Source organism: Mirounga angustirostris, unplaced genomic scaffold (genome assembly GCF_029215605.1).
Source record: "Mirounga angustirostris isolate CCGP_5_RB_7025 unplaced genomic scaffold, mMirAng1.0.hap1 SCAF_10, whole genome shotgun sequence".
In the NCBI taxonomy this organism is placed as follows: Eukaryota; Metazoa; Chordata; class Mammalia; order Carnivora; family Phocidae; genus Mirounga; species Mirounga angustirostris.
Genome location: NW_026991718.1, coordinates 18,542,377 through 18,567,565, shown reverse-complemented (window position 1 = coordinate 18,567,565; position 25,189 = coordinate 18,542,377). Strand labels below are relative to the sequence as shown.

The 25,189-nt window shown below is 56.9% G+C and overlaps 1 protein-coding gene across 12 annotated transcripts in view; it reads right to left on the bottom strand.

The window, feature by feature from the left end:
* KLHL29 (kelch like family member 29) overlaps window positions 1-25,189 on the bottom strand; it is a 303,589-nt gene that overhangs the window by 3,704 nt on the left and 274,696 nt on the right. For 11 of the 12 annotated variants that reach the window (XR_010405449.1, XM_064571915.1, XM_064571916.1 and 8 more), the window contains 8 exons: window positions 19,186-19,324; window positions 10,310-10,512; window positions 9,353-9,612; window positions 6,777-6,975; window positions 6,438-6,620; window positions 6,051-6,231; window positions 652-845; window positions 139-283 (listed from right to left, as the gene is read on the bottom strand). Coding sequence is in view for 11 of the 12 variants with exons in the window: in XM_064571915.1 (XP_064427985.1) it covers window positions 139-283; window positions 652-845; window positions 6,051-6,231; window positions 6,438-6,620; window positions 6,777-6,975; window positions 9,353-9,612; window positions 10,310-10,512; window positions 19,186-19,324 (1,504 nt within the window). In the remaining variant the exon portion in view is untranslated. Of the gene's footprint in view, window positions 1-138; window positions 284-651; window positions 846-2,117; window positions 2,166-6,050; window positions 6,232-6,437; window positions 6,621-6,776; window positions 6,976-9,352; window positions 9,613-10,309; window positions 10,513-19,185; window positions 19,325-25,189 lie in introns of those variants that run through there. The other variant, XM_064571920.1, reaches the window with a different exon arrangement.

Genomic DNA, 25,189 nt, shown 5'->3' with positions numbered 1-25,189 from the left:
GGCCGGAGGGCGCTGCGCCTGGGAATTGCTCTGGTCATCCAATGGCGGGCGGTCATTGTCGTGCTCACACCTGTCCTCCCGCCTTTCCCTCCCTGCCCGCCTCCTTCCCACCCCTAGCCGAGTTCCTGCGGCCCTCACCTGCAGAACTGGCGAGAGTGATTCATGTTTGGGCCCGCCTTAATGTTCCCTTTCTCGGGGTCGTAGATGGTGGTGGCTCTGGCATACGCCCCGCCCAGGATGAAAACGAAGCCATTGAGGGTGACGGCGGGAGCGTACTTGTTGTCTGTGAGGAGAGCAGGGCAGGCAGGTCAGGGCATCTCTTCCTGGCCTCCCCCCTCCCCACCCTTGGCTTTGCCGGGAGGCGCTCCAGAGGACGGGCTCCGGCAGGACCGCCAATGTCGGTGGCTAGCCCGAGGACGCGGCCCGGGGCCAGGAGGCACCTGGCACGCCGTCTAGCTTGCCCTTTGTCCCGGTAGTGGGGTGTGCAGCTCTGCCCGGCCTGGGGGCTTGCCTCCCCCTCCCAGCCCCGGACGCGGGCCTGCAGAACTACGGGGCTTAGCCGGCCCTCTGGGCTTGGGCTGTTGAGACAAAGCTAACACTGAGGAGGGGATGCTGCATGGGCCCCAGGCTGAGCGGAGAGCTGGCTCTCACCAATCATGGGCGACTCGATAAAGCTCCACGTGTTGGTCTGTGGAACGTAAGACTGTAGGACCCCTGCAGCCCTGCCGGCCTCGTTCACGCCGCCAAACACGTAGATCTTGCCGCCGCACACGGTAGCTGCCGCAGAGTGCACTGCCTTCGGCAGAGGGGCCACGGCCTCCCACTGGTTGGTAATGGTGTCGTACCTGTCGAGGAGGAGAGAAAGAGCCCAGCATCAGTGGTGGGCTGTGTGCGGGGCAGGGCTGACAACCAAGGCGGCGGACACTGGGGGGCACCGGCATCTGCTTCCTGCCCTTGGAATCACTGGCATAGCCCAAGATCACACACAGCTGGGGGCACTCGGGTTGAGTCACTCAAGGCCCCCTAGATCTGGCCCAACCTGGCCCTCTCAGCCTTCCTCCTGAGGCTCCGTGGGCTCTTTTTTTGCCCGTCGCAACCCCTATGCAGGTTCTCGTCTCCATTCCTTTGCTCACATAGGGCTCCCCAGCTTCTAGGCCCCTTCATCCCTCTCTATCCAGCTCATTCCTACCCCTTTGCCCAACAGTGCTGCACTGAGCATCTCCTGTACACCCAGGCTCTGGGCTGGAAACTGGGGAAACAGCAGGCTGGACCAGGGAAGGACAAGAGGGAGTGGGACCAGAAGGAGAGGGGAACTGATGGGGTTCAATCGTTAATTGATGTTGCCATTCAGGAAGGCAGAGTTACCTAGGATGACTCAGGGTCTCGGGCGTGGGGCATCGGAAGGAGGGGGCACTACTCAGGGGACAGGAATTGAGGTTGGGGAGTTTGGAGGAGAGAGATGATTTCAGTTTTATTCATGGGGAGTTTAAAGGACCTGTGGGCAACCAACTGGGGATGTGCGGGGTGCAGCTGACGTGCAGCCTATACGTTCAGCTTTGGGATCACTGGCCCGGCGACGGAAACTGAAGGTAAGGGAGTTCCCAGGCAGTGGGGGGGGGGGGGTGAGAATAAGGCTGAGGACGCTCTGGGGAAACGCTGCCTTTAAGAGGGAGCTGAGGGGGTCCTTGGAGGAGTGGCGGCACTACAGAGGGCACAGCGCCATGGGTGGGAGATGCGGTGAGAAGTCAAGAAGTCCCAAACAGGCTCCCGGCGGTCTTGTCAAGGGCACTTTAAGTGGAATGGAAGGTGCAGAGCCATTTGTGTATCAAGGAGTGAATGGGAAGGAAGGCGGTGGGCATGACAGGTAGAGACTTGACTTGGACAAAACTCCGCTGGGAAAAGGGGCAGAGAAGGTAGAACCTAGAAAGGCATTTGGAGCTCAGAGATGGCTTGCACTGGCGGCATGCTGATAAATGTTTACAAACAATCTCTCCAGGGGAAAAGCCCTGCTATGTAGCACTTGCTGATTTCTGTGATGTGAATCCTCTCGGCCGATTTCAAGCTACCAACGGCACATGGCGGAACATGGCACTAGGAAGAGATGCGTGGCGGCATACCGCTAGACAGAATCCCCGCCACATACAGACACAGCAGACACGTCGAACCTCCAGAGCACAGACGGTACAGAATATAGTAGAAAAAAAAAAGAAAGAAAGAAAAAAAAAAGTAGTGGTGAGTTTTGAGTATGGATTACCTTTGTTTTTAATACAATTTATTTAGTTCTAAGTTTACATGGTTTAATTTTTAATAATACCTGTAAATGACAACTGGCTTGCAGAGTTCCTAAAAAAGGTAATAGTCAGCTCTCAGGAGCCAGTATGAACGAGCTCCAGTGCACCGTGGGTTTTGTTTTAATTTTAGGGGGAAAGGTTTACTTGTGTTTACGGGCTGATAGGAAGGAGCCCAAATGGGTAAGGAAAGGTTAAATATAGATGAAAGAGAGGGGAGAGCTGATAAAGGGAGGCTCCTTGTGGGGGGATGCAGGTTGGATCCACAGTGGAGAGGGAAGTGGTGTCCATGTGGGCATGAGAGAGGGAGGCAAGGATGGCCTGAGAGTCAGTCCATACCCAGCGGCGATGGCAGGGAGAGGAGAGAGTTCTTGACTGATGGCGCCACCTGCTCTGTGAAGCAGGAGCCCAACGCTGGCGGGATATGGGTATCCGTGGGATAAGAGCCTTGATGGGGGAGGAGATGGGAAACACATGCTCTTGAGAGCGGGCAAAACTGTGGACAAGGGCCCTGCAGCATGAAGGACACAGTACACGTCGGAGGACTTCAGTCTGTAGTGGGGCCAATCTACGAGGTGCTGGGATCTTCTCCACCAGCGTTCAGCCCCTGGGGGAGGCACGGAGAAGGCGCAGAGTTACAGGATTGAAGAGATCTGTGGCGTACGTATGGTAGGACAAAGTAAGAGCATGGAGAAATGATGGAATGTGAATACCAGACAAAGCGGGTAAAAAAGTGACAACAGAAAGCAGCTGAGAGGGACAGACTTGGGATCTAGCAGACTGGTCAAGGAACTGGGAGATCTGATGTCTTTCTGGGCAGCTTCTGGGTCTCCGTTCTCAGTGTCTCTGTCAATTGCTCCTGGGGGCTGCTCTTATAAGCACTCACTCTGGACCTCTTACTTGGTGGCCCATCTCCCGCTCGGCGCATGGCTCTGTCGCCTGTTCTGGACCCAAGGCGGGGCCTCCACTGTGGGCTGGGTTTTCGCCAGCACACCTTTCCTGGGAAGCACGCAGGGCCCACTCTTCCCCATGAGGCTCCTTGGGGCTCGAGCCATAACAAGGTCACGGCTTAGTGATCCAGAAGATGGCCTCTCTTAGCCGGTGCCCCTGGCTCTGAGACAGGGATGAGGGGGCAGCGGCGAGATGTCCAGCTCTGTGCTTGCGAAGACTCAGGATTTGAGAAGAGGCTGACGGACCTTAGAGGGCAGCAGGGGCTGATTCAATTAAGCCCCGGACGAAGGCTATGTGGCTAACAGGCAATGGAGTAAGTGTCTTTTTGGACAGTGTCAGAAGTTCAGATGGCTGTTTTTTAAGCCAGTATGGCAGAGATCCAAAGAGCTCCTGTAGAAGGAGCTGGGTGACAGCGGAAGATTATGTGGCTGTTAGTCTTCAGGCTTTCGGTATAATGGCACATTCCGCCAAATGCGAATTTCCCGAGAGCTTGTTATTCCAGGTGGCTGATTGCCAAGCCACAAGCCCTCGTCAGCTCAATCTGTCAGCTTCCTGCTTGAGAAGGATATGCTAATGACATGCAAATGACCCTGTGGAGTGAGGCACTCTGCTATCATTTATCCGGTAACCACAGCTAGTGCAATATATTGCTATGAAGTATTAGACCCAGTTATTTATATAATGATATAATACAGGTTTGTCTACTGCACTGTTGTTTTAATCTATAATTATATAATCTTGTTCTATTCCTGTAATACAGTAATGTAATATAATTATAATGTACCATATATCTCATTCATTATCAATATAAGAGCAATTTGTACCATTAGTGCTTCCTGGGGAACAAAGCACCCTCGCGTCTGTCCCCATTACCCTGACCTCCTTGTCACCCTGAATTCTCATCATTGCCACCATGCGGTGCAGAAATTACTTGTGCAAAGGGGCTGCAGTTATGTTCCTCAGGAAGCGGTGGGCGTCCCCTCTGCCTGCATCCTCCACCCCACCTGTGTGCACGCCACCCGGAGGTCTTCAGGTCTGCGTCCCGTCCCTGCAAGGACAGCCGCCAGATACCAGAGGGCTGAGGAGGGGCTCAGGGCATCTTGTTGTCCTGGATGGCTCCCCATCTACTGAGGTTCCCGGGCTGGTCTTGCTCACATGGTGCCCTAGCTGATATTTCTTAGTGGAACAAAGGCCCAGCCCCCGGGGGAGGCCAGTAGAGGCTGCTACCAGGCCTTGGAGGAGTGCTCCCTCCCGAGCCCAAGGGGAGCGGAGCTTCTCCCCCCGCTTGGTGCATTTGATCCTCGAACAAATTCCTGTATTTATCAACAAGTATAAGTTTGCAAAATGAGTAATCAGCATCTTAGGAGATTAAAAATAGCTGACAAAAGCAAGACAGGATGACAGATCTAGCTCAGTTTACTCCTACATAGAAAACCTCTCCTTTTTCATGTGTTTATTATTGGATGACAAACGGCTGGAAGCTGGTGCTTCTGGAAGCCCTGGGACGTGAGGGCCGTGCAGCGGGCCCCACTGAAGGCTGTCAGCATCAGGGCTGACCCAGGTTCAGCTGCAGTGTTAATATCCTTATAATCACACAGGGATTCCCCATTAACTCCAAATCAATATGACAATTAAATGTCGTTACTGAGCCATCTCTGGGCTCCACTTGGGGGAGTTAAAAGCCCACAGTGAACATCCAGAGCTTGTCTCACTCTGAAACTATCTTTGCCGTAACATTTGTCAAGTGTCCAATTAGCCATTGAGGGAAAAATACAAATTGAGGGGTATGTGTGGGTCCACAGGCAAAATGCTGTCGCATGGGAAGATGTGATTTCCGTGACAGCTGATGACGTGGGCCAAGGGTGGTGGGCAAGCAGGAGGTGAGGACGTGGAGAAAGGGCCTCTGGTGATCTTGGCTGCGCCCTCCTGGGTTGGGACTTGGGGCCAGCTCAGCCTAACTTGCCCTCCCTTGGGGGAACTAGTTTCTCCAAAAGCGGGACTGCTCTGAGGCCTCCCCTGCTTGCTGCTGACTCATGAGCCTTCCTGAGTTCTTCCCGTGGCTTCTCCCCCAGGTGTCTGTTCTCGGCAAGAATGGTCTCCAGCTCAAAGGAAAGATGGAGCATTTGCACCCCATGAAGTGCCCACCTCAGCCTGTGCTCCCCCTGCCTACACCCGATGCCTACACTCTGTGTGGCCAGTTGTCAGTGGGCCTCAGCGAGGAAGCCAGCCTGGGACTTCCAGCAGAGGGCAGGCTCACAAAAGCGCCGTTCTCCGGCCCATTGCTTTGTATCGGCTTCTGGAGAATTCCAGATGATTGGCCAGACCTGCTTGCTGTGACCGTTCCCCGTGTTGCAAGCAGCTTTCCTGGGATGGGTGGGAAAGAGGGAGCAAGGGGCTCCCCGCTGTGGGACCTCCAAGCTCGGCAGGGACACAGAGGCACGGCGACGGATGAGGCACCCATGTGGGCCATCGGTTGCAGCCTTGCCCTACACCCCCTGCGAGTCTCTGGGCTGGTACTTCCAGTCCCGGAGGGCCTCTAGGTGCCTGGGCAGGCCGGCCAAGCCCACAGTGCGTCTCTTGCCTTCAGCTTGTCTGACCCCTGCAAGGGACAAGAGTGCCCCATCTCAGGGGTGGGGCGGCTCTCGTCCTTCCTGTTGCCCTCCCCCCACCCTCAGTCCTCCCTCTTTGCTGTGTTTGAAGAGCCTGCGACTATCGCCTTATAAATGTCCCGTCTCCGCTTGGCCTCAGCTGGCTCGGTGCTGGGTGGGAAGAGCAACATGATTTTAGCTTTCTTGACCGTGGCTTCATTACCTCTCCACGTGGTCCACGTTGCCCGCCACGCCAAGTCCCCCGAGGGTGTAAATCTTGCCGTCATAGACGAGGCTGTTGTGCCGACAGCGGGGGACCGTCATTCTGGAGACAAGGTTCCAATTATCGAGCAGGGACATGTAGCACCAGACATCGGCCAGCGTCACCCCCGATTCCATGCCACCTGGAGGCGATGTGGGAGGTCCAGAGAGCAGGCGGGGAGTGAGGAGGGGTCCCAGGCTGGGCCGGCCCAGCCCCGGGGGCAGAAGGAGAAGGTTTCACCCGCCAAGTGGACCCTTCTGGGCCTTGGTTTTCCTCAGCCCTGGCGTGGGGAGAGGGGCCCCCGGGAAGTCTGTGCCTGGCGCCCAGCCCAGCCCCGAGGGGCCTCACCTGAGAGGTAGATGTTGTCCCCGGCACTCACTACGCTGAAGAACTCTCGGTCGTAGAAAGGCAGCGAGGCCAGTGGGTACCACTTGTTGTTCTGCGGGTTCCAGCAGGTGACAGCCACCAGGGAGCGCTGGGTCATCCCCACCATCTGACGGCCCCCAACCAGGACGATGACCTCCGCCACACCTGCAGGGACACAGACGCCCCGCCTTTGGACACATCCCAACACTGTTGGCCTCTGCACCCGGCGCCTCCCGTGGAGGAGCGGGGTGGGGACCGGCCAGAGTCGGGCTGACCCCACGGCACCTGCATTTGGGGAGCTCGGGGCCTGTCCCTCAATACCTGCCGAGAGGCGGGGCCGGGTTCGGGGCGTCTGCATCTCCTGGCGGGCGTGTGGCAGCATGTGGTAGCGTTTGGCTTCGTTGACCAGGTCCCGACACGCTTCTGACGACTTGATCAGTTCCTCATTGTCCACCACGTTGAGCAGATAGCTGGGGTGGATGAAGGGGAGGCGGACCACGGCCAGGAGCTCCGCTGCGTACTGCGGGGTCAGGGAGACACAGGGTGGATGAGATTATGCAGATGGAGCCCCGTCTGGCGAGTCGTACTGGGCAGGCAGGAAGGACCGGTGTGGTACTGCACGACCCAGGTAACTCCAGTCCGCGTTTGGCTTGAGCGTGTAGACACTGCTTATCCCAGTCTAGACAGTGACGGGGGGGCTCCCATCAGCCAGAGGAGAGCAATGGGGGAGGTCGGGTGTGCTTCAGCTGACCCTGGGGTGAACCATCCGTCCGCTTCTTCGGCACCTCATTCCTGCCTCCTCCCAGGTCCCCGGCCTTGGCTTCACCCCAGGCTTCACCCTCACGGAAATGAGGATCCTGAGCCCTGAAGAGGTGTACATGGGGCAGGGAGTCAGGAAGAGGTGGGAGGGCCCAGGAAGGCCGAGAGTGACCATGAGGGTCACTCCGGTCACACCGGTCAGAGCCTGAGTCTCTCCAATGCCTACAAACCCCTTAAGGGGCATCCCACGGCCTCAGATTGGCACCCAGACCCTCTCACCTGCACTGAAGGCTTTGCACGAACTGACTCGAATCCCCTCCTGCCTGGCAAACTCTTTGCTCACCACTTGGCTTTAGTTTCATGCAACAAACGATTGGTGACACCCCTTACTGAGAGAGTGTCAGTAAGACCAGTAAGCCCCAGTGTCTGAGCTTCGGGTGCGTGCCGTGCACTGGCAGGTTGGGGGAGGATCCATTCGTAGAGGCGCTAGTGGGGCCCCGAGGAGGAGTCTGGTTAGGAGTTGTGGGGGTGCAGGGTAGGAGGCTTCCCAGAGCGGACGCTGGCTGAGCTGGCTGAGGAAGGGCTGCAGGTTTCTCCAGGCCTCAGGTGGAGAGGAGGTAGGACGCCCGAAGCGCACGCAGAGACATGGGAGCGTGAAGGAGAAAGGTGCATCTGGGGAATTCTATGGAGCTGATTCTTGTTGGCGGGGGGTGTCGGTTGGGGGGGTGGTAAGCGGACAGGGGAAGTGACACCGGAGAGATGAAGGAGACCAGAGCCTGACCGCCCCTATGCCTTGCCTGCCAGGGCTGGTGGGCTTTTTCCCGCAGGGTGCGTGACGGAGCTCCTGGGGGGCTTTCGACAAAGGCATTACACCATCAAATGTGTTCTTTAGGAAGACTGCTAGCTCGGACTGCGGGGTGGGACTGAATTGGGGATGGAGACGACAGAAGGCAGGGCAGCCGCTCGGGAGACCCCCTCAGCAGTGCTGGTGCGGTGAGGGGCCTGACTGGGGAGAGGAAGTCGGCAAGTGACGGCGGCCTGTGGCCCGACGCACACGGGAGGGATGGGAGGAATCCAGGCTTCCGTTGTGCGCAATGGGCAGAACTGAAGGAAGGAACACAAGCTGTGTCGCTTTGGGGGTGGATGAATTAGAGGGGCTGGGGGACGCTGGCCACAGGTGTGCCGCAATCAAAGACAGAGGGCTGGGCCGGAGACACAGAGGTGGGGGCTGGGGGGGACGGCAGTCGCCATCACAGCTGCCCGGGCTGACTGGCTGCCTTCCTCCACAAACGAATCTTGCCTCCTCCCCACCTGATCAGAGGACCCTCTCCTCTTGGGCTCAGTGGCCCGGCCAGGGTGCACAGTCCCACGCTGCTGATCCCAGCGCCTGGCCCATCCCTCCCTCCCTTGTGCCGCTTCTTGCTCCCCACACAACGAAGTTCCCTTGCCATTTGCCACTCGACTGCCTCGGGGTGTCCTGGGCCCTGGCCTCCCCGACTCTGGCCTCTCCTTTGCGGCTCTCCAGGGGGACTCTGAGCTACCTGTGTCTGCACTAACTCCTGGGGGCCCCTCACACATTAGAATCAAGGCGGTTCCATTCTGAGCGAGGCCTTCAGCTGGGGTGTGACTGATTTCTGGTGACACGGATGCCCCTCCTGGGGACCCTGCCCTCCTTTCCCTCTGCCCCGGATTCTGGCTCCGATTTCCCCAGCTGTGCGGTGGCTTCCCATCTCCAGCATGGTTTCCATTTGGTCCAGGTGCTCCCGACCCTCTCAATAAGCAGAGCCTGGGTGGAGCTGCTTCTGCCGGGTCTGAGCTCACGGGAGCCCCAGGGCACCCGCTTCTCCCTGCAGGCCCTGCAGCCTCTGGCTGGCCTGAGTCTCCTTCAGGTGGAAGGCCAGCCCTGGGAACCCTCTGGTGACTGAGTTCTCATCTCTCCTCCCTCCCTTCACCTCTCTGCGGCCCACAGGAGCCGTTCTGGCCTCCCTCTGCCCAGGCCTACTGGCTCCTACACGTTCCCACTGATGGTCGGAGCAGGCCGTCCTGCCGCCTCCACCTCCCTTCAGCTTTGCTCCAGACGCCATCCCTGCACGGGGACCCCAGACCCAGGGGAAGCGGCGGGCAGGGTGGGGAGCTACCTGCGCACGGGCCACGGGGTCCTTCTTGATCCACCTGATGACAGTCTCATATACGAGCTCCTCGGCCTTGGTGTTGAGGCTGTCATTGGAAATGTAGGCGATGAAGTCATCCTTGGAGATGCTGAGGATCTCCTCCTGGGCCGCCACCTCAGGGAAGATCTGCAGCGCGAAGGCCTTGGCCATGTGGTAGAGCTCGCTGCACTGCATGGCCTCGGCCATGGCCAGTACCCCCAGGCAGTTGCTGGCCGTCAGCTGCTTCTCTGGGGGCAAGAGCACAGGACCACTGACCACAGGGCCCCGGAGGGGTGGCCCTCTCATCCTATCGCCTGACACTCTGGATCCCTCTCTGAGCCCATGTCCCTGTGACCTGCCTCCCGCATCCAGGGTCCCCACAAGACCGTTTCTGGTGTCCCTGGAGCTGTGGATCTACCCTCGGGGTTTTCCTCCGCCCCGTCTCACACTGCCTCCCCTGGGGCCTCCCTCTGCTCCTGCAGGTCCCAGCAGAAAGATGGAGAGTGTGAGGTATGGAGCATCCTCGTGGCTGTGGGCCTCAGAGCGTGGGCCTGGCCTGGGGGCAGGGGTCACGCGGAGACTGACCATGTCTTCTCTGTGACAGGCTCCCACTTTAGGGTCGCACCAGCAGCAGCACCCCTCATATGCCCACCCGCCACCTCCCACGGGCCTCAGCCTCACCAACCTGGCCTCAAGGCCTGACAACAGTCTTGCCGGCTCTCCTGAGGTCTGGCTAATGGTTTTTCTAGCCTGGACGTGCCCGGGTCTCTGCCGGTGCCTACAGCTTTCCGAATTTTCCTCTTCAAACTGCCTTGTGAGATCCAGCGGCACCCTGAGGCGTACACACAGCCTTTCCCCCTCTGGATCCTGGCTATTTTCAAAGTCTGGGGCCCGTCGGTGCTATTCCCTCACGCGGCGACCCGCGCGCCTCCACCCCGGACTCACCGAGAAAGGACACACAGACTTTGCAGAAGGTGTGGAACTGGAACTTGCTGGCCGCCTCCAGCAGCGTCTTGGCATTGGCCGAGTCGATGACCAGGGAGCCCGTGTAGACGAACTCCAGCAGCAGCTCGAGGACGTCGGCCTGCAGGTTGGACAGGACGAGCTCCAGCTTCTCCCGGCCACACTGGCTGCCATCTTGCACCGACCTAGGCACAGAGACCACGGTGTCCCTTACCTGCCCCGCTGCGGCCACGGCGCCGCCTCCTCACAGGGCTAGATCTCCCTGCACGCCTCGGTCACGCCCTTCATTTTAGGACTCAAGGGACACAGCAATGACACACCTGAACCTAACGACCTGACACAGGATCTGAAAGAGAAGAGTCTGACCAGAGATGCCCAAAAGAACAGAAAACCCTGCTTATCACTACTTGGCATGTCCATGCAAAAAAAGATGCAAATCAAAAAGCATGAGCTGTGGATGGGGACGAGGACCAGGACTGGCCTCAAAGGGAAACAATACGGTTCCGCCCTGCGGTTGGCTCCCGCGTCTCGGCCACACGCGGCCAGCAGGTCCCGGCCCGGGGAGGGGGGCCCCCTGCCCCTGCTGCCTCCACAGTGGGGGGAGCCGCCCGTGTGACTGAGGCTCCCAACCGGCTGTGAACACAGCCAATCTGGAGATGCCCCTCGATCGCCCCAAGCTGTCCCAGAACCCTGAGTCCAACCCCACCTATTTCCCAAAACATATTGTTTCCTTTTAGGCATGGAAAGGAAGTCCTTCATGACATTGCTTTGAAACTGAGGACGAGACGAGATAGACGGACAGAATGGTTAGAGCTGGGGGGAGGGGAGGGGACAACCGAGGACTTCCGCCACAGATAGCCAGCAGCCATGACCTGGGACCTGGCCCGGGGTGGGGCCCTCTTGCCACATGGAGCACGGGGTCAGAGGTCAGAGTGGCCTGCATGTAGAGTGTGCATCGGGCTTGTGAACTGGGGCAGCAGGGGAGGGACACAAATATATAAATATGGTCGTATCTGGTGTCTACAGAAATACGAAACCATTGCAAAGGCTCCTAAGGCCTGGCAGCCGCGCCCTAAAGCTGGACCTGGAAGGAAACAGATAAGATGAAGCAAGAATCACACCGATACAGAAGTGACCAGGAGGAAAGACACCCAGAGCGTTAAGAGTCAGGAGGCAGGTTTTTCAGAGGTGATTGGCTTGGCACCCCATCTCCGCCACTCTGACCAGTCCTGCATGGAGCCTGCTCCTGCCCGAGCCTGGGCAATGACCTCTGCCAACTCTCCACTCCTGAGGAGGCCAGGGGCAAGACTGGTGATGACTTGTGGCTGGTCTCTCGGGCGCCCCTGTGGCTGGCACTGGGGGTGTGGAGGTGCCCAGAAGCTACAGCCCCCAAGAGAGGCTGACTCCTGTGTGGGCGGGGAGCTAGAGGACCTGCGTGCCCCAGCCCTGCCACTGACAGGAAGGCCACCTTGCCTCTTGGGCCCTCAGGCTCCTCTTCTGCAAAACAAGAGGATTGAACTGCATGAAGTCTAAGGTCCCATGGAGAGTTTATGTGATAGAGGCTGGAAAACACCTTGCCCAGGAGACTCTGCTCTACCCAACAGAACCTGAAATGCTCCCATGAGAGCACGTTCTCCACAGTCTGGCCACCAAGGGCTTTTAAAGCACCAATATGACGGGGCCAGGGAACAGAAGAAGCTGTGACTTCATTCAGGGCTCCCCTCCCCACAGAATGGCTCATGTCACCGGGGCCCGCAGGGGCCCTGCCTCCAGGCTCGGAGGGAAAGCTGAGAGGGAACAGTGCTGGCTAAGCCGAGGGTCTGAGCAGAGCCCCTTCTCAAACCCATAGACATACACGGTGTGTGTGACTTTTCAAGTGACTTAACACATTGAGTCCTCTGCTGTCGGGATAGATTTTCATGCCTGGGTAACTTGGTTAAGTATAAAAATAGTTCATTATGTGATCACTTGAAAGCACAGAAATCTAACACCCCAGGCCTCAGGGGCCATCTGGTCCACCTCTTCCTTGGGCTTTGCCGTCTCTGCCTTCATTCCTACACGCTGCTGCCTGGCCTTTCCTCCTCCCGCCCTCCGTGCTCTGTGGAGGTCCCGCTAGGCCACGGCCAGGGCAGAGCCTGTGGGCCAAAGTCAGGCTGCTCACATTCTCCCAAGGCCCCCCGGCCATTGCTGCCTCCACCTTGGGCCAGCCCTCCCGTCCACCTACGTTTCTTCAGCAGAGATCATCCAACTCAGTGAAGGGCTGGGGTGGACTTCAGCTGTGTGCGCGCGCACACACACACACACACACACACACTGGAGTGCACGTGACACATGACCCTGAGGACCCCCAGTATCACCCTGTGGGGAGGGGTGTCGGGCTGATGGAAGGCCAGGGGAGCCCACGGCCCTGAGTGTGGAGTCGGATGGGATGTGTGTGGCTGTCCTTGTGGGAGATGCTTGTCCTGCCCGGAGTCTGAGCCAGGGAGAGGGTCCTGGGGACAGGGTGGTGACTGCATGGCCAAGGAGGGCAGGGACAACGTGAGGAGGCACATGGGGTGTCGACCACCCCAAGTGCTATCCAGGGTTGGCGAGGACCACTCCCCCTATGATGCACAGCTGCAGCTGCTCCTTCAGGACCCCTGTGAGAGGCACCCAGGAAGGCTGGGGGCTGCTGGGCCAAGGACATTCAGGGAGTGGGTGGAACCCCCTGCGGCCAGATGCCACGCCGTGGGCAGAATGACCATTCCCCTTGGTTATGGAGGAATACTTGGGAACGCAATGGAGGCTTTGTTGGGTGGCTGAGTTCAAGATCTGTAGGAGGTGAGGCCCCAGGCTGTGAGGTCTTGTGTAGCTCATCTGCACATACGTGTTCATTGTCCACACAGCTTTGGGGCCAAGGGAGGCCGGTGGTAACTCTCCATCACTGACCATCAGACGGTCTTGGGACTGGACCTCAGTGATCCTTAGGTCTCTTCCCTATGAGCAGGGATCCCCTGGGTGGCACTGCCCATGATGGGTGGCCCTGGTCACTGATGTGGAGCTGTGTCCTCCACAAATGACTTTTTGGGCCCTGTCCTAAGCTGGCTCTTGGGGTCCAAGCATCCTGTTCCACTTAGCAGCATGGAGCACTGGGAGCTGCTGGGCAGTCTGGGTCCTGACATGATCTTGGAGGGAGGTGAAGCAGGGCAGGACTGCGCAGTGGTAGCCTTGTCAGGTTGGGCCATGAACCTAACACTGGGGGTGGGCGTGTGGGCCAGGCCAGTGCTGCCCAGCCCACACAGGACCCGTGGGTCTGCCCGGGCTCACCTTCTCACAGGGTATGGGACACAGCATTTGCTTGCCAGGCCTGGGTCAGTGGATGTGCCAGGAATGCCTCATCCCCAGTATTAGACCACGTGAGATCCCACCATCAGCAATTTGTTCACCTGGATCAGAGCTGCCCTCTCCAGACTTTAGTCCCTTATCTGCCCCTCACACACCTCAGTAATCAGATGCTTGCATTTTACAAGTTCGATCTGGAATAATGGGGGGGGGGAACCATGGAGCAGTAGTGGGTGGGGGGGCAGTCATGGAGTGGGTGGTGAATATGGATGGCATCCTGACCCGTTCAGGAGGATGACCCCACTCTTCCGATGTGATTCCCACCCCACTGCATGCATAGGAGCTCAGGCGTCAGGGCTCAAACACGGCACGCATGAGCCTCACTGGGTCCCAAGGACTTGCACAGCTCAGGCGGGCCCTGGCCCAACCGTGGTGATTTGGCGATGGGTCTGACTCACATTGTTCTGCTGGCCTTCGAGATGGGTGAGTCTCTCCTTTTATTATCTGGTCTTCCAGCTGCACTTGTCTCTTCTACCAGGAAAGGGGGACGGTCAGACTGCCACCCACAAACGCCCAGCTTCACAGGGAGGGAGGGGAAAGGCAGCGTATGGCTTGCCTATTATCTGTTGGGCAACCCTACATCCAGGATCTGTGCCTCTCAATTAGGCAGATCCCTTTGGCTTCCCCAAAAGAATGATGGAGAAACCCAGAGCCTACACACAGGGCTTGTGAAAATCAACTTGGACAAATCAATATGTCCATCTATTTTCATTTACTATAAAAAGAGAATAGAGTTCAAATGTGTCCTTGGCTCCAGAAGACTTGGTGGGATGGGGCTTTTGGCTGGAAGGTAGAATGCCGGCTCTCTGTCCCGTTTGCTGTGATGAGGGGGCAGCTCTCCTCTGGGGCGCGACATTTTCTCCCCCACCCAGGCGTGGGGGCCATGTTCAGAAGTTCGGGCAGGCAGGGCAGTAGCTCTGCTCTCTCTGAAGGACGACCCCTGTCCTCTCTGAGGGGACCTGCAGCCTGCCCGGCCAGAGAGGGTAGCCAATGCCTCCCATGGCACCAACCATCCCTGAGGGTTCCTTGGCTCCTGGGGATAAGTGAAGGAACTTCCTCATGGCCTCCCAAAAGTCCAGGGCAGACCCAGGTCCTGCTCAGCGGGGTTGAGAAGTGACTCTGGACTTGGGAGGCTATAACCCCCAAACGCCACTAGCTCTAGTCTGCTCAAAATGTCCTTCCTCCTTCCTGAAGCCCGGGGCTCAGCCCACTCAATTGTGCTGGGGTCCCCCTCCAGCCTGGAGGCAGGCGGGGTTCAGTGATGGTGTGGCACTGTCCCTCCCACCGTCCGAAGACAAAGCCACGGCTCGTCTCCCTGCTGCGCTTTCAGCCCTGATTGTCACAGGGGCTCAGATGGGGCAACAAAGGGGAGGTGAGGAAGCCCAGGGGTCTCAGCACGGCTCTGCCCTTCCCGATGGCCTCCCGAGCCTCCTCCGTGCTCCTCACTCCAGAGGACCATGGGTAAGGGGGCAAGTGGCCTCAGCCGAGGGACCTGTTTCAGGTGGGAATTGTGTCTCCTCTTGGGCAGATCCAGTGGCCAGTTTACGAGTGTTTCCAACAGATACACAAGGCGCACGTGCACACACACTCAAACTCTGCATCCTTTTTCCTCGCCTTTCTGTCTACACTGTCAACCCTGAGTTTCACTTTCTTTCCGTATAGACTTCATGCACAAATAAAGACTGCCTTTTTGTTCTTCTCTGGGTTAGCAAATGGACGGTAAGAGCACGAGCTTAGGAGTCAGACCTCAATTCCCATCCCAGACTTACTGGTTACTTAAAACCCTCTGGGCCTCAATTTCTTCATCTGTAAAGTGGGGATACTAATGCTACCTGCTTCTCAGGGTTAGTGGGAGGATTTTCAGGATGACGTTAGACGTTTCTACAAGTCTCCTTGTGGGCTGGGTCCTGACCCCATCAGGGGAAAAAGACAAGAGCTTGAAACGAAATAAGGGAAGGCTATGGAGAGAAGCTGTTGCGGCTACACACGTGAGGACAGAGGGTGTGCACGGAGCGGGGGTCGGCCTGGGGCCCGGCGAACAGGCGCTGCGGGCAGGACATCTGCCTGGCCCCGGGGCTCACGGGCAGCTGAGCCGGTCAGGAGAGGACACCGTGAGGCTGGGCTCTCCTGCTCACGGCCTGACTGTCGTCCTTATGAAACACACATCTGACCACAGCACCTCCAGGCTGAAAGCAAAGCCCCGCGGGCCGGCTCGGGCCTTCTGTGCTGGCCTCCTTCCCTGCATCGCCACCTTGTGCCAGGCCCCCCGGTGACACTGAATCACGTGCTGGGCCTTGACACCCCTGCTGTCCCTGACTGCCCCTCTTCCCACAGTCAGGCGTTCTGCCTGGGGGCCTCTAAACCCCATTTCTGTGCTCAGTCGGCTCCCCCGCTCCTACTTCTTTACTGTTCCCCCTCATCAGGGTGTGGCCTTCCTCAGGGCAGAGACCCCTCTCGTGGAGGGCTTCCTGTGGGAGGGGCTCCTGTTTGTGTGCTGAGCTAAAAGGACGGAATGATTTGATTTCCCCACGTCTGTCCTGTGGGGCCAGATGAGGGTGTCCACACGGGGGGTGTGGCGGGGGGCTGGAGTGGTGACCCCGTGACCGGCCCCAGGATGCAGGTGGACAGGAGTCCCACCTGAGCCCCCAGGTCTGCGGGTCCTGGGACGGCAGTGGGCCACCTGCCCTGACAGTGCTCACAGAGGCCCTCAGGAAAGGAAGGACCAGGACACAGACTGTCCCTCCTCCCTCTGGTTCTTTAGTGCAGCCACCGGAGAGGGAAGCCCCTGCTTCGGGTTCAGGTCTCCTGCCGGGCCACCCCGGCCGCTGCACACTGTCCCCAGGGTCGCAGCCCAAAACGACAGGGCAACCACATCAGCTTCTCCCTGACCACTGAGACTGAAATTTTCCAGGATTTTACTCGGCCCAGAAAGGAAATCACCCTTCTGTAGAGTCTGCTTTCCTCCCCACAGGAGGAATTTGTTTGCAGCTATGGGCAGAAATGGTGAGGGACGCCAAGGTTAAGATGAGGGAAGTAAAATTTAAAATGGCCGCACATTAACATTGTGACCTTTGCCCACAGGGGCGCCTCTGGGCTCGGCTTCGGCCTTCGCTCCTCCCTGAGTGACCCTCCTGTACCCTGAAGGGGTCTCCCCAGACCTCAGACCTCTGCGTTCAGATCTTTCATCTATCTGGCTGCCTTGCAGGGATCTCCACTGCGGCATCCTTCAGCCACTAAAACCTGCCATGCCAGACGCTCGATTCACCCACCGCCCCCAGCTCTGCCCTGACACTGGTCCGCGGACCCGCCTTCCACCCCGTGACCTCACTGTTCTCACATCCTGGGGCTTGCACACGGGAAGCCTCTGCAGGGCTGGCTGTGCCCATCCCCTTACCGCCACCCTGGGATGTAGGAGCTGAAGGAAATCTGGATGTCGTTTGAACCAACCTCCTGTTTTACAGATGAGAAAACTTGAGGCCTACGAGAGACGACGTGACTTGCCTGGGGTCATAGGACAAGTGGCAGAGTCAGGTGTAGAACCCAGGTCTCTTAGCTCCCAGGGGGGTGCCCTCTCCCTTCTAGGGACCGCCTCTTAGCTCCAGTGCCCATCATTTCTGGTTAGGGCCACTGAGGCACATCTTATAGTTCTTTCACCTTCAGGTGGACATCCCTTTCCCACTGCTCCTGATGATAGCCCCCACATCCTCAGACCAAGCCCAGGGCCCTAGCCCAGGGGTCGGGCTTGCCCACCCATCTCACCCCAGCTCACACCCATCTCTGGGAAGGCTATCTGCTTAGGATGGCCTCTTTCCCAGCTTTTCATTCCAGGCAACCCATGCCTTGTCTGGAGCATTCTAGAACATTCCAGAACATTCCTTGTCTTCCAGAACATTCCAGGCAACCCATCCTTTGCCTGGAATGTTCTTCCTCCTTCTTTTTGGGCCTAAGAAGCCTTCACTACTTTGGGTTCCCACCAAGTGGTGTCCTCTGTTGTGTATGAGAGTTTGGCTTTTTGTGTAAGGTCTCTAAAGATAGTCAAATGGCTCCTGTGCTCCTCTTGCCCACATCTCTCTAGCTGAGGGCTGGGCCATCACTTAGTACCAACCTGCCCCTGCATCCTGCCCGCTCTGTGCTCTCCAGCTGGTCTGTAGCAGGGACCAAGGCCCTAAGATGCCGGTCACTGCCAGTACCAGAATTTGCCAAGAGTGGCAGCACAAAGACCTCCCTTGGCCTGAAGAAGCCACTGGACGTGCCCCTTTACCCCAGAGCTCATGCCCCTGACCCCTGTGCTCGGACAGAGAGAACCCAAGCACTGGGGGTGGGAGACCCAAGCTGTCCATGAGACTGGAAGTCACAAAGAGCCTGCCCCTTCCTGCGTGGCTGGGGCCAGCGCGGCTGGGTGGGGCTTGCACGCCGGGCAGCTCAGCTCTAAGTGAAAGGACACAACAGATTGGAAAGGAGATGCCAGCCAGTGTGCCATCCTGAAACAAAACACAGTCACTCTGGGGTTAGTTGGCAAGTCCAAACACAGCATTGGGAAGCAAGCAGAGGTCCTGTCCTCCCACTCTGAGCCCAGTCCCGGCTCAGCGTCCGCCCCGGAGAGGCTGCAAGGCAAAATGAGCAGCGGCATTAATCTGCTGATGGGTGAGAGAAACAGGAGCGTTACCCTGGGCGGCCCCCTCCGCTGCTCTCCCTCGCTAAGGAGCTAGAAGGTGGCCCCTGACTTCTTTGCGAGGGCATGAAGCAGACAAATTGAAAAAAATCAACATAATGGAAAAAAAAAAAGATGCTCATGCACCATTAAAACTCATTCAGGTAGAAATAGCCGGGGCGGAGGGCAGAGGGGGTGGGGAGCAAAGGCTGAGAGAGACCGTGTTTAGGACACACCTGGTCTGTGCTCAGACAACACCCATTTAGGCTCAGTGCACAAATATCAAGGCGTGCAGCGTGAATGAGGATTTGGCTACAAGTCTCTTCTCCCCGACTCCAGCTGTGGAAAAGCGGCACCGTGGGCACCTTGTGCTCCTCAGCAGGGGGACAGTCTGGTCGATGTGCTTTCCTGGCATTAAGGTCACCATCGACAGCAGTGATGGTGGTGCCTGGGACCCTGTGCTGAACCAGTGGGGACAGTGTGCGGGGGTCCCTTAAAGTGGAGTCCACAGCCCTCCTAATCTCACAGAGGGCTTGTGAGCCACTGAGAACTCGGGATCCTCAGGGCAGGGAAGGGGTGTTGTCTATGGATGGCAGAGGCCCCTGGTGACCAGCAAAGCTGCGTGGGGGCGGGCTGGGGGCCGTGGCTGCTCTGAGGCTGCGTGTGAGAGGGCACTCGGGGGCGGGGTGGGGGGGGAGGAGAGATGGCTACTGGCTCTGTGACAGGGAGTCACGCTTCAGGAACCTGCAAGAGAGGGGAGGAGAAAAGCGACACAAAAGCGTCCTACAAAGGAACAGACCCGACCACAGCTGGAAGGAAGGCAAACCTTTGAATCAGGTCCTTGAAATACAAGCTGCAGGAAGCTAGAACATTTTGGTGGACTTCAAACTCTCTGCCTTCAACAACAATTTTCAGGTCTGTAAACGCTTTCGCTCTGCGCTGCTGGTTCAATTCCTTCAACATTTCTGCAGAACAGAGAAGACAGACAGGGCCAGGTTCCCATTAAGAGTTTTTTTTTTTAATTAAAATTTTTTCTTTTCAAGAAGTAGAGAAATAGGAAAATACTTGATACTGTTTCTTGGCAAGACTGGCTCAACACTGACAGTCAAAAGAAGTCACAAACAATGCGTAAACAAGCAGCAACTGGGAGGGGCCACAGAACCAAAGGAATAACAACTTTCAAAAGCAAAAACAAAAAAACAAAAAAACCGACAAAAACCAAAAAACCAAAGAAACAAGCAAAAAACCCCAAACCAAAACAATACAATACAAAAAAATATATATATATATATATCTCAAACCCAGAAATTGAAAGGCTGGGGGAAAAGACTCCCACACTGACAATTGGAAACACAGAGAATACATTATCACAGACAACTAAAAACTGTCGTATAACTACAGAACAAGTTCTCCAAATGCCAATGAGGGCTGATGTATTGGATACCAAGTAAAGCATGGCATTGTGATGTACGATGGGCTGGATATGGTTCAAAGGAATAAAAACCACAAAACCTGCAAGAACAGCGTCCCTTATGTTAGACACTCAAGCCGTGGCACAGGGTGAGCTTCTTAGAGAGGGGCCCCAAGGAAGGAGGGGGTGCAACCGGGGCCTGCAGAGCACTTCCTTCCATTGCACACTTCCAGGACTGTCGGGAGGGCTGACAGGAAGCGCGCGGGGGTGGGGGTGCACCTCTTCCCGTTTCCTTGGGTCATTCTCTCCGGACTCCCGCCCGCAGCTGGGGCTTCGCCATGGGAGAGGTGCCCCCCAAGGGGCCTCTGGGGCCTTCCCACCCTGATGCACACCTACCTTTGCCTGGTGTCTTGGCCACCTGGGGCCGGCACAGACAGTGTCCCATGCCCATGGGCTCCAAACCTGGGATGTCTCCTAGACCCCGCTCAGGGCTCAGAACGGGGAAGGAGGAGAGCATGACAGCTACCCTGATTCGCTGATAGAAACTCTCATTTGCGAAAGTTAGGGCCTTCCGATGACCAGTGCTCCCACTAGCTTCGCCTTGTCTGCCTGCCCCCAGCGGACTCCCTACTTGCTGGTTGCTGGACATCAGAGGCCCAGATTCTTGGCCAGAATGACCTAGACTATTGTTAGGCAGGGTTATGTCCTTCAGCAGGTGAATGGGAGAGGGTGGTCAGCAGAACTGAGCCCTGCTGCCAAGCCCCCCACCGTCATCCTGAGCCCTCAGGTCTGTGCTGCACCCGGGCTGGCTGGTGTTCTGGAATCACCCTCCAGCATGCCCTGCTCCAGCCTGACCTGTCGTCTCTGTCCACATGGGCCGACACTGGCTGCCTGTCAGGACTCCCTCCTGAGCCCAGCTCTGCCTCTGATACCTGTATGTCCTCGGACAAGCCCCCGTGCTCTCTGAGCCTCTGTCTCTACATCTGCAAAATGAAGCTGGAGGCTCCCGCTCTATTCCCAGAGCCTGGTGAAAATCCCTGATTCAGGCTCAGGGATGGGCAGGGGCTTGCAGGCTTTGAGGTCAGGCAGGTCCATCTTTGCGAGGACATACCGGGCTCTGGTTCTGCCGAAGACCAAGGCAGACAGGGAGAAAAGGGGTCTGAGTTGTGTGGGCAGAGCTGAATCATTGACCACACCACCAACCCCACATCAGGCTGAGCTGGAGTCGCGGCAGGGCACCTGCAGGGGTGTGTGGAGGGCACTGGCTGGGGCCTCCAGAAGGACGAGGGAGACCAGCAGGTCCTGAAGCACTAGGTGGAGGTTGTGGAGGGCACCTGTGGGGCAGACAGGGAACAAAGCAACGAGATGGGGCAGCAGGTGAGGTCAGACCTGAAGAGCCTTGCAAGCGGGCTCCAGCTCAGTCTTCTGGGCACCAGGGAACCATGGGATTCTGCTCAGGGGAGTTGACTGGCTTGGACCTGGTTGCCAGACAATCACTCTAGCAGCCCCATTAGCGGCAGGCCAGGAGGAACGGTGGAGGTTGGAGGCTGGAGGCCAGGAGGGAGGTGGGGGAGCACTGGGCCTCAGAGCCAGGCCTGGGGGAGAACCTGAACTCTGCCTCCTATCAGCTGTGTGACCTTGGGAAAGTGTCCCAGAAGCCTCAGTTTCTCCTTCGTTGAAGTTAAATGAGCTAGCCCATGGTAAACTGTTAGCCGTGGGCCTCAGCAGGTGGCAGGCATGATGTCATTGTCGATGGTGGTGACAGCTCCATGATCTAAGTGAGAAGGGACAAAGGCCTGAGCAACAATGGGGACAGAGGACAGAGGAAGACAAGTATTTAGGCTGGGAAGTTGCGGCCCTCGGTGCTGGAGGGAAGGTGGAGGCCTGCAGGTGCGAGGACCACTTCCAGGCTTCTGGAGGGATGCCGGGAAGGGAGGGGGTGGTGAGTTCAGTTTGGGGTTGGGGTTTGGGCCTGTGGGACGGGTTGGGGGGGCAGTGCAGGAGGCCGTGGCTGGGGCCTGGGCGGGAGGCGAGGCGGTGGTACCTGGAGCCTGAGGGTGTGGCTTGGGGGTGGGGGGGGTACGACGCGGTGGGGGAGCCCGCAGGGTCAGTCTGGGTTAAGGCTCAACTGCTTGCTACGCTCACACAGCAGCTCCAAGATGAGCCACCAACTGAATTCGTTCCCGAAACAGGAGCCAGGTGGTGATGTCAGCTTTTTGAGTGAAGTCACGTGGGGGTGAAAGAGTTCTGGGCTGGAATTCCAAAGCCCAGGATCCTGGCTCTCAGGTTGCAGCTTTGCCACTCCTTGGCTATGTGACCCTGGGCAAGCTGCCCCAGCTTTAGGTGCTCAGTCCCTTCAGGCACCGAGAGGCACTTGCTCCGTTGCCTCCCAGCTGTCAGGCTGCAGTGAGGGATGGACGCAGCCCCGCAGGCTTGCTGAGTTAACCCTGCCCAGGGGGCCAGGAGAACGCAGCAGTTACAAACTACCACTCCTCCGGGGCCCAAAGCACTCTCTTTTTGAAAGCTCCGACTTCCAACCAAGGTCCCAGCAAAGGTTCCATTTGCAGTCCCAGTCCCGCAGCGCCGCCCGCTGTCCTGGGAATTCTGGCCGGATGGTGGGGGAGGGGGGCGCTTGGAGGTCCAGGTCCCCATCTACATGCAAGCGCTTTCTACTCTCACTTTGCGGAAATCTGGATTTAATAGCTGGGCAGGATTACTCTGTTTCGGAAAAAAATATTCAATTTATGGAAGTGCTCACCAGGGGATTCCTTTTCACAGCAGGGCCCCAAGCGCATTCCAAGTATTGATCAGGCGGTATGTGCTTATTCCTGCCGGCTGAGCGCCCAGCCCGAGAGAGCCCGGGTTTCGGGACGGCACGATCCCTGATCCACGGGAGGAAGCCAGCACTGGCTCCAGCCCCAAGCTGCCCTCCTGCTTAGGCCCTTGCCTTGGCTGAGGACAACCACTTAATGTGTGAGGGGCTCGGGGAACGTGGGGTCCTGGGAAAGCTTTCCAACCAGCTGTGCCCAGCTGGGGCAGTTTGCGGGTGTCGGGGCCGGGCTGGCAGGGGCTGGGCCTTTGGGGTAGACCCCAGTAGCACCCCAGCACCCTGCAGAATCTGGCTGCTTCAGGCTTGTGGAGGAGGGGCAAGTCTGGATATCAGGGAACTGTTTTCTAGCCTCCCGGGTTTTGGGTGGGATGCCCCACCTGTGTCTGCAGGACCCCTCGCCCTTGCCTGGCCACACAGCGGCTGTGCTTTGCCCTTGGCCTTGCCCCTCAGTGGGGAACCCTCCGCTGCCAGACTGCTGGGCTGAAAGCACAGGTCCAGGTCACCGAATCTCCCCCTTGAATCCTCTCCTTCCCACACCAAGCCCGCCTCTTTTACCGCCTAGAAATCTCTGCTGTCCATTCTCTCCTGGTCTCAGGAACACCTGGGCTCTGTCTGAGCCACCACCCTCTTTCTCCTGAGTCAGGGGCAGCAGGCTCTGAGGATGTCTGGCTCTTTCTGGCCCTAAGCCATCCAGCAACCCAGCAACCCCTCCCTGTTTAAATAAACCCCTCAAGGATGAGCAGGGGAAGCAAGACTCCCCCACTTCCCACTGAAGCCTCCCTGTGCCTCAGGCATGTCCCTGCTCCCTGCCCTCTGTCCCAGTCTCCCTTCCTTCTTCTGGCTAATTACCATTTTGTCCTGCAGTACCAGTTAAGGTGTTACTGTGTCCCAAGCCTCTGCCTCCTCCCCTTCCTCCTCCCACATCCCCTGGCTCTTCACCCTCTCCCTGCTCCCACAGCATCCCATGCTTATTTCTTTAGAGCACACTGTGCATTGTAATTACTTATTTATGTGTATGTCTCCTGCACTTGACTGTGATCTATTTGTATTTTTATCTTCAACATCTAGCACAGGGCCTGGCATATATACAGCTGGTGTGGTAGATGACAAAAATTCTTTGTCTCCCCTCCCCTCAAGGGGTGCAGTTCATTTCCCCACCCTCTGAATCTTCACTGCCTGCCCTTGCGACTTGCTTTGACCATGGAATGAGGTTGGAAGGACATCGTGTGGGTGTGAGCCACAGCCTCAAGAAAATTTGCTTGCTTTTGCTCACTCTCTTGGGACCCCTGCCCCTACCACCCTATGAACAAGCCTGAGTGAGTCTTTTGGAGGATAAGAGGCCACATGGAGCAAAGATGAGCCATGCACATCGGCCAGCCCCCACCAATATCGGCTGAGCCTGACCTAGATCAGCAGAGTCCAGCCCAAAGTGCAGACCAGAATCACAAGCTAAATCAGAGGTGGTTAAGCCACTAAATCTTAGAGTTGTTTGTTATGCAGCAAGATGTAACTGATACAGAAAGCATGAATAAATGGTAGGGCTCAAGGGCTCATGAAACTTCCCTTCCGTCAGGGTCTCCTTTATGGGTAGCGTTTGAAGCTAATTCTTTTTCTTTCATTTATTGCAGTAAAATTTACCATCATAACTATTTTTAAGTGTACCGTTCAGTAGTGTTAAGCACATTTACAGAGTATTCTAGGAAGTATCCCTAGAATACTTCATCTTGCAAAACTGAAACTCTGGACCCATTAAACAACAGCTTCCCATCCCCTCCTCCCCAGCTCTTGGCAGTGACCCTTCTACTTTCTGTCTCTATGAATCTGACCACTCTAGGTACCTCGTACACATGAAATCATGCAGTATTTGTCTTCTCGTGACAAGCTTATTTAACTTAGTATAACATCCTCAAGGTTCATCCATGTTGGAGCACGTGTCAGAAATTCCTTCCTTTTTAAAGCTGAATGCAATTCTGTTACATGGATGCCCCACAGTTTGTTTACCTATTCATTTGTGAATAGACACTGGGTTGCTTCCACCTCTGGGCTACTGTGAACAGTGCCTGCTGTGAGACCAATTCTTGACACTCAGTGATGGACACCTCTTAAATATGCCGGCTCAAACCCCCTTGTAAGTGGCGGGTAACCTGGCTCTGTGGACCCAGCAGCAAGCGACATCTGAGAGAAAGAGGACACTGGGGAGGCTCAGCCTGGACTTGGATGCTCTGTTTAGAGAAGAGGCAGGCCACAAACAGAACCAAGCCTGGAGATGACATTGCAGCCAAGCTTCTGCATATTTTTCACCAAACGACACAAGTTATTTGTCAGAGACTAATGGGCTCATTCCAGCTGGACTAGAAGGGCTGTCTGAGGTGGTAATAAAGAGGAAGAGATGTCAAATATTAAAAGGCAACGCATTTCAGTGGCTTTGCAGCAGAGAAGTCCATTAAATCAGAGCCCCGAGAAAGGCTGTACAGCCGAATAATTTTTTTCAGAGCTCGAGAACGAACCCAGCTAGGTGATAAATGCTCCTGATTCCAGTGGTATTTATGACACATATTTGATAAAGGACTTGAAAAAATTATAAACTCA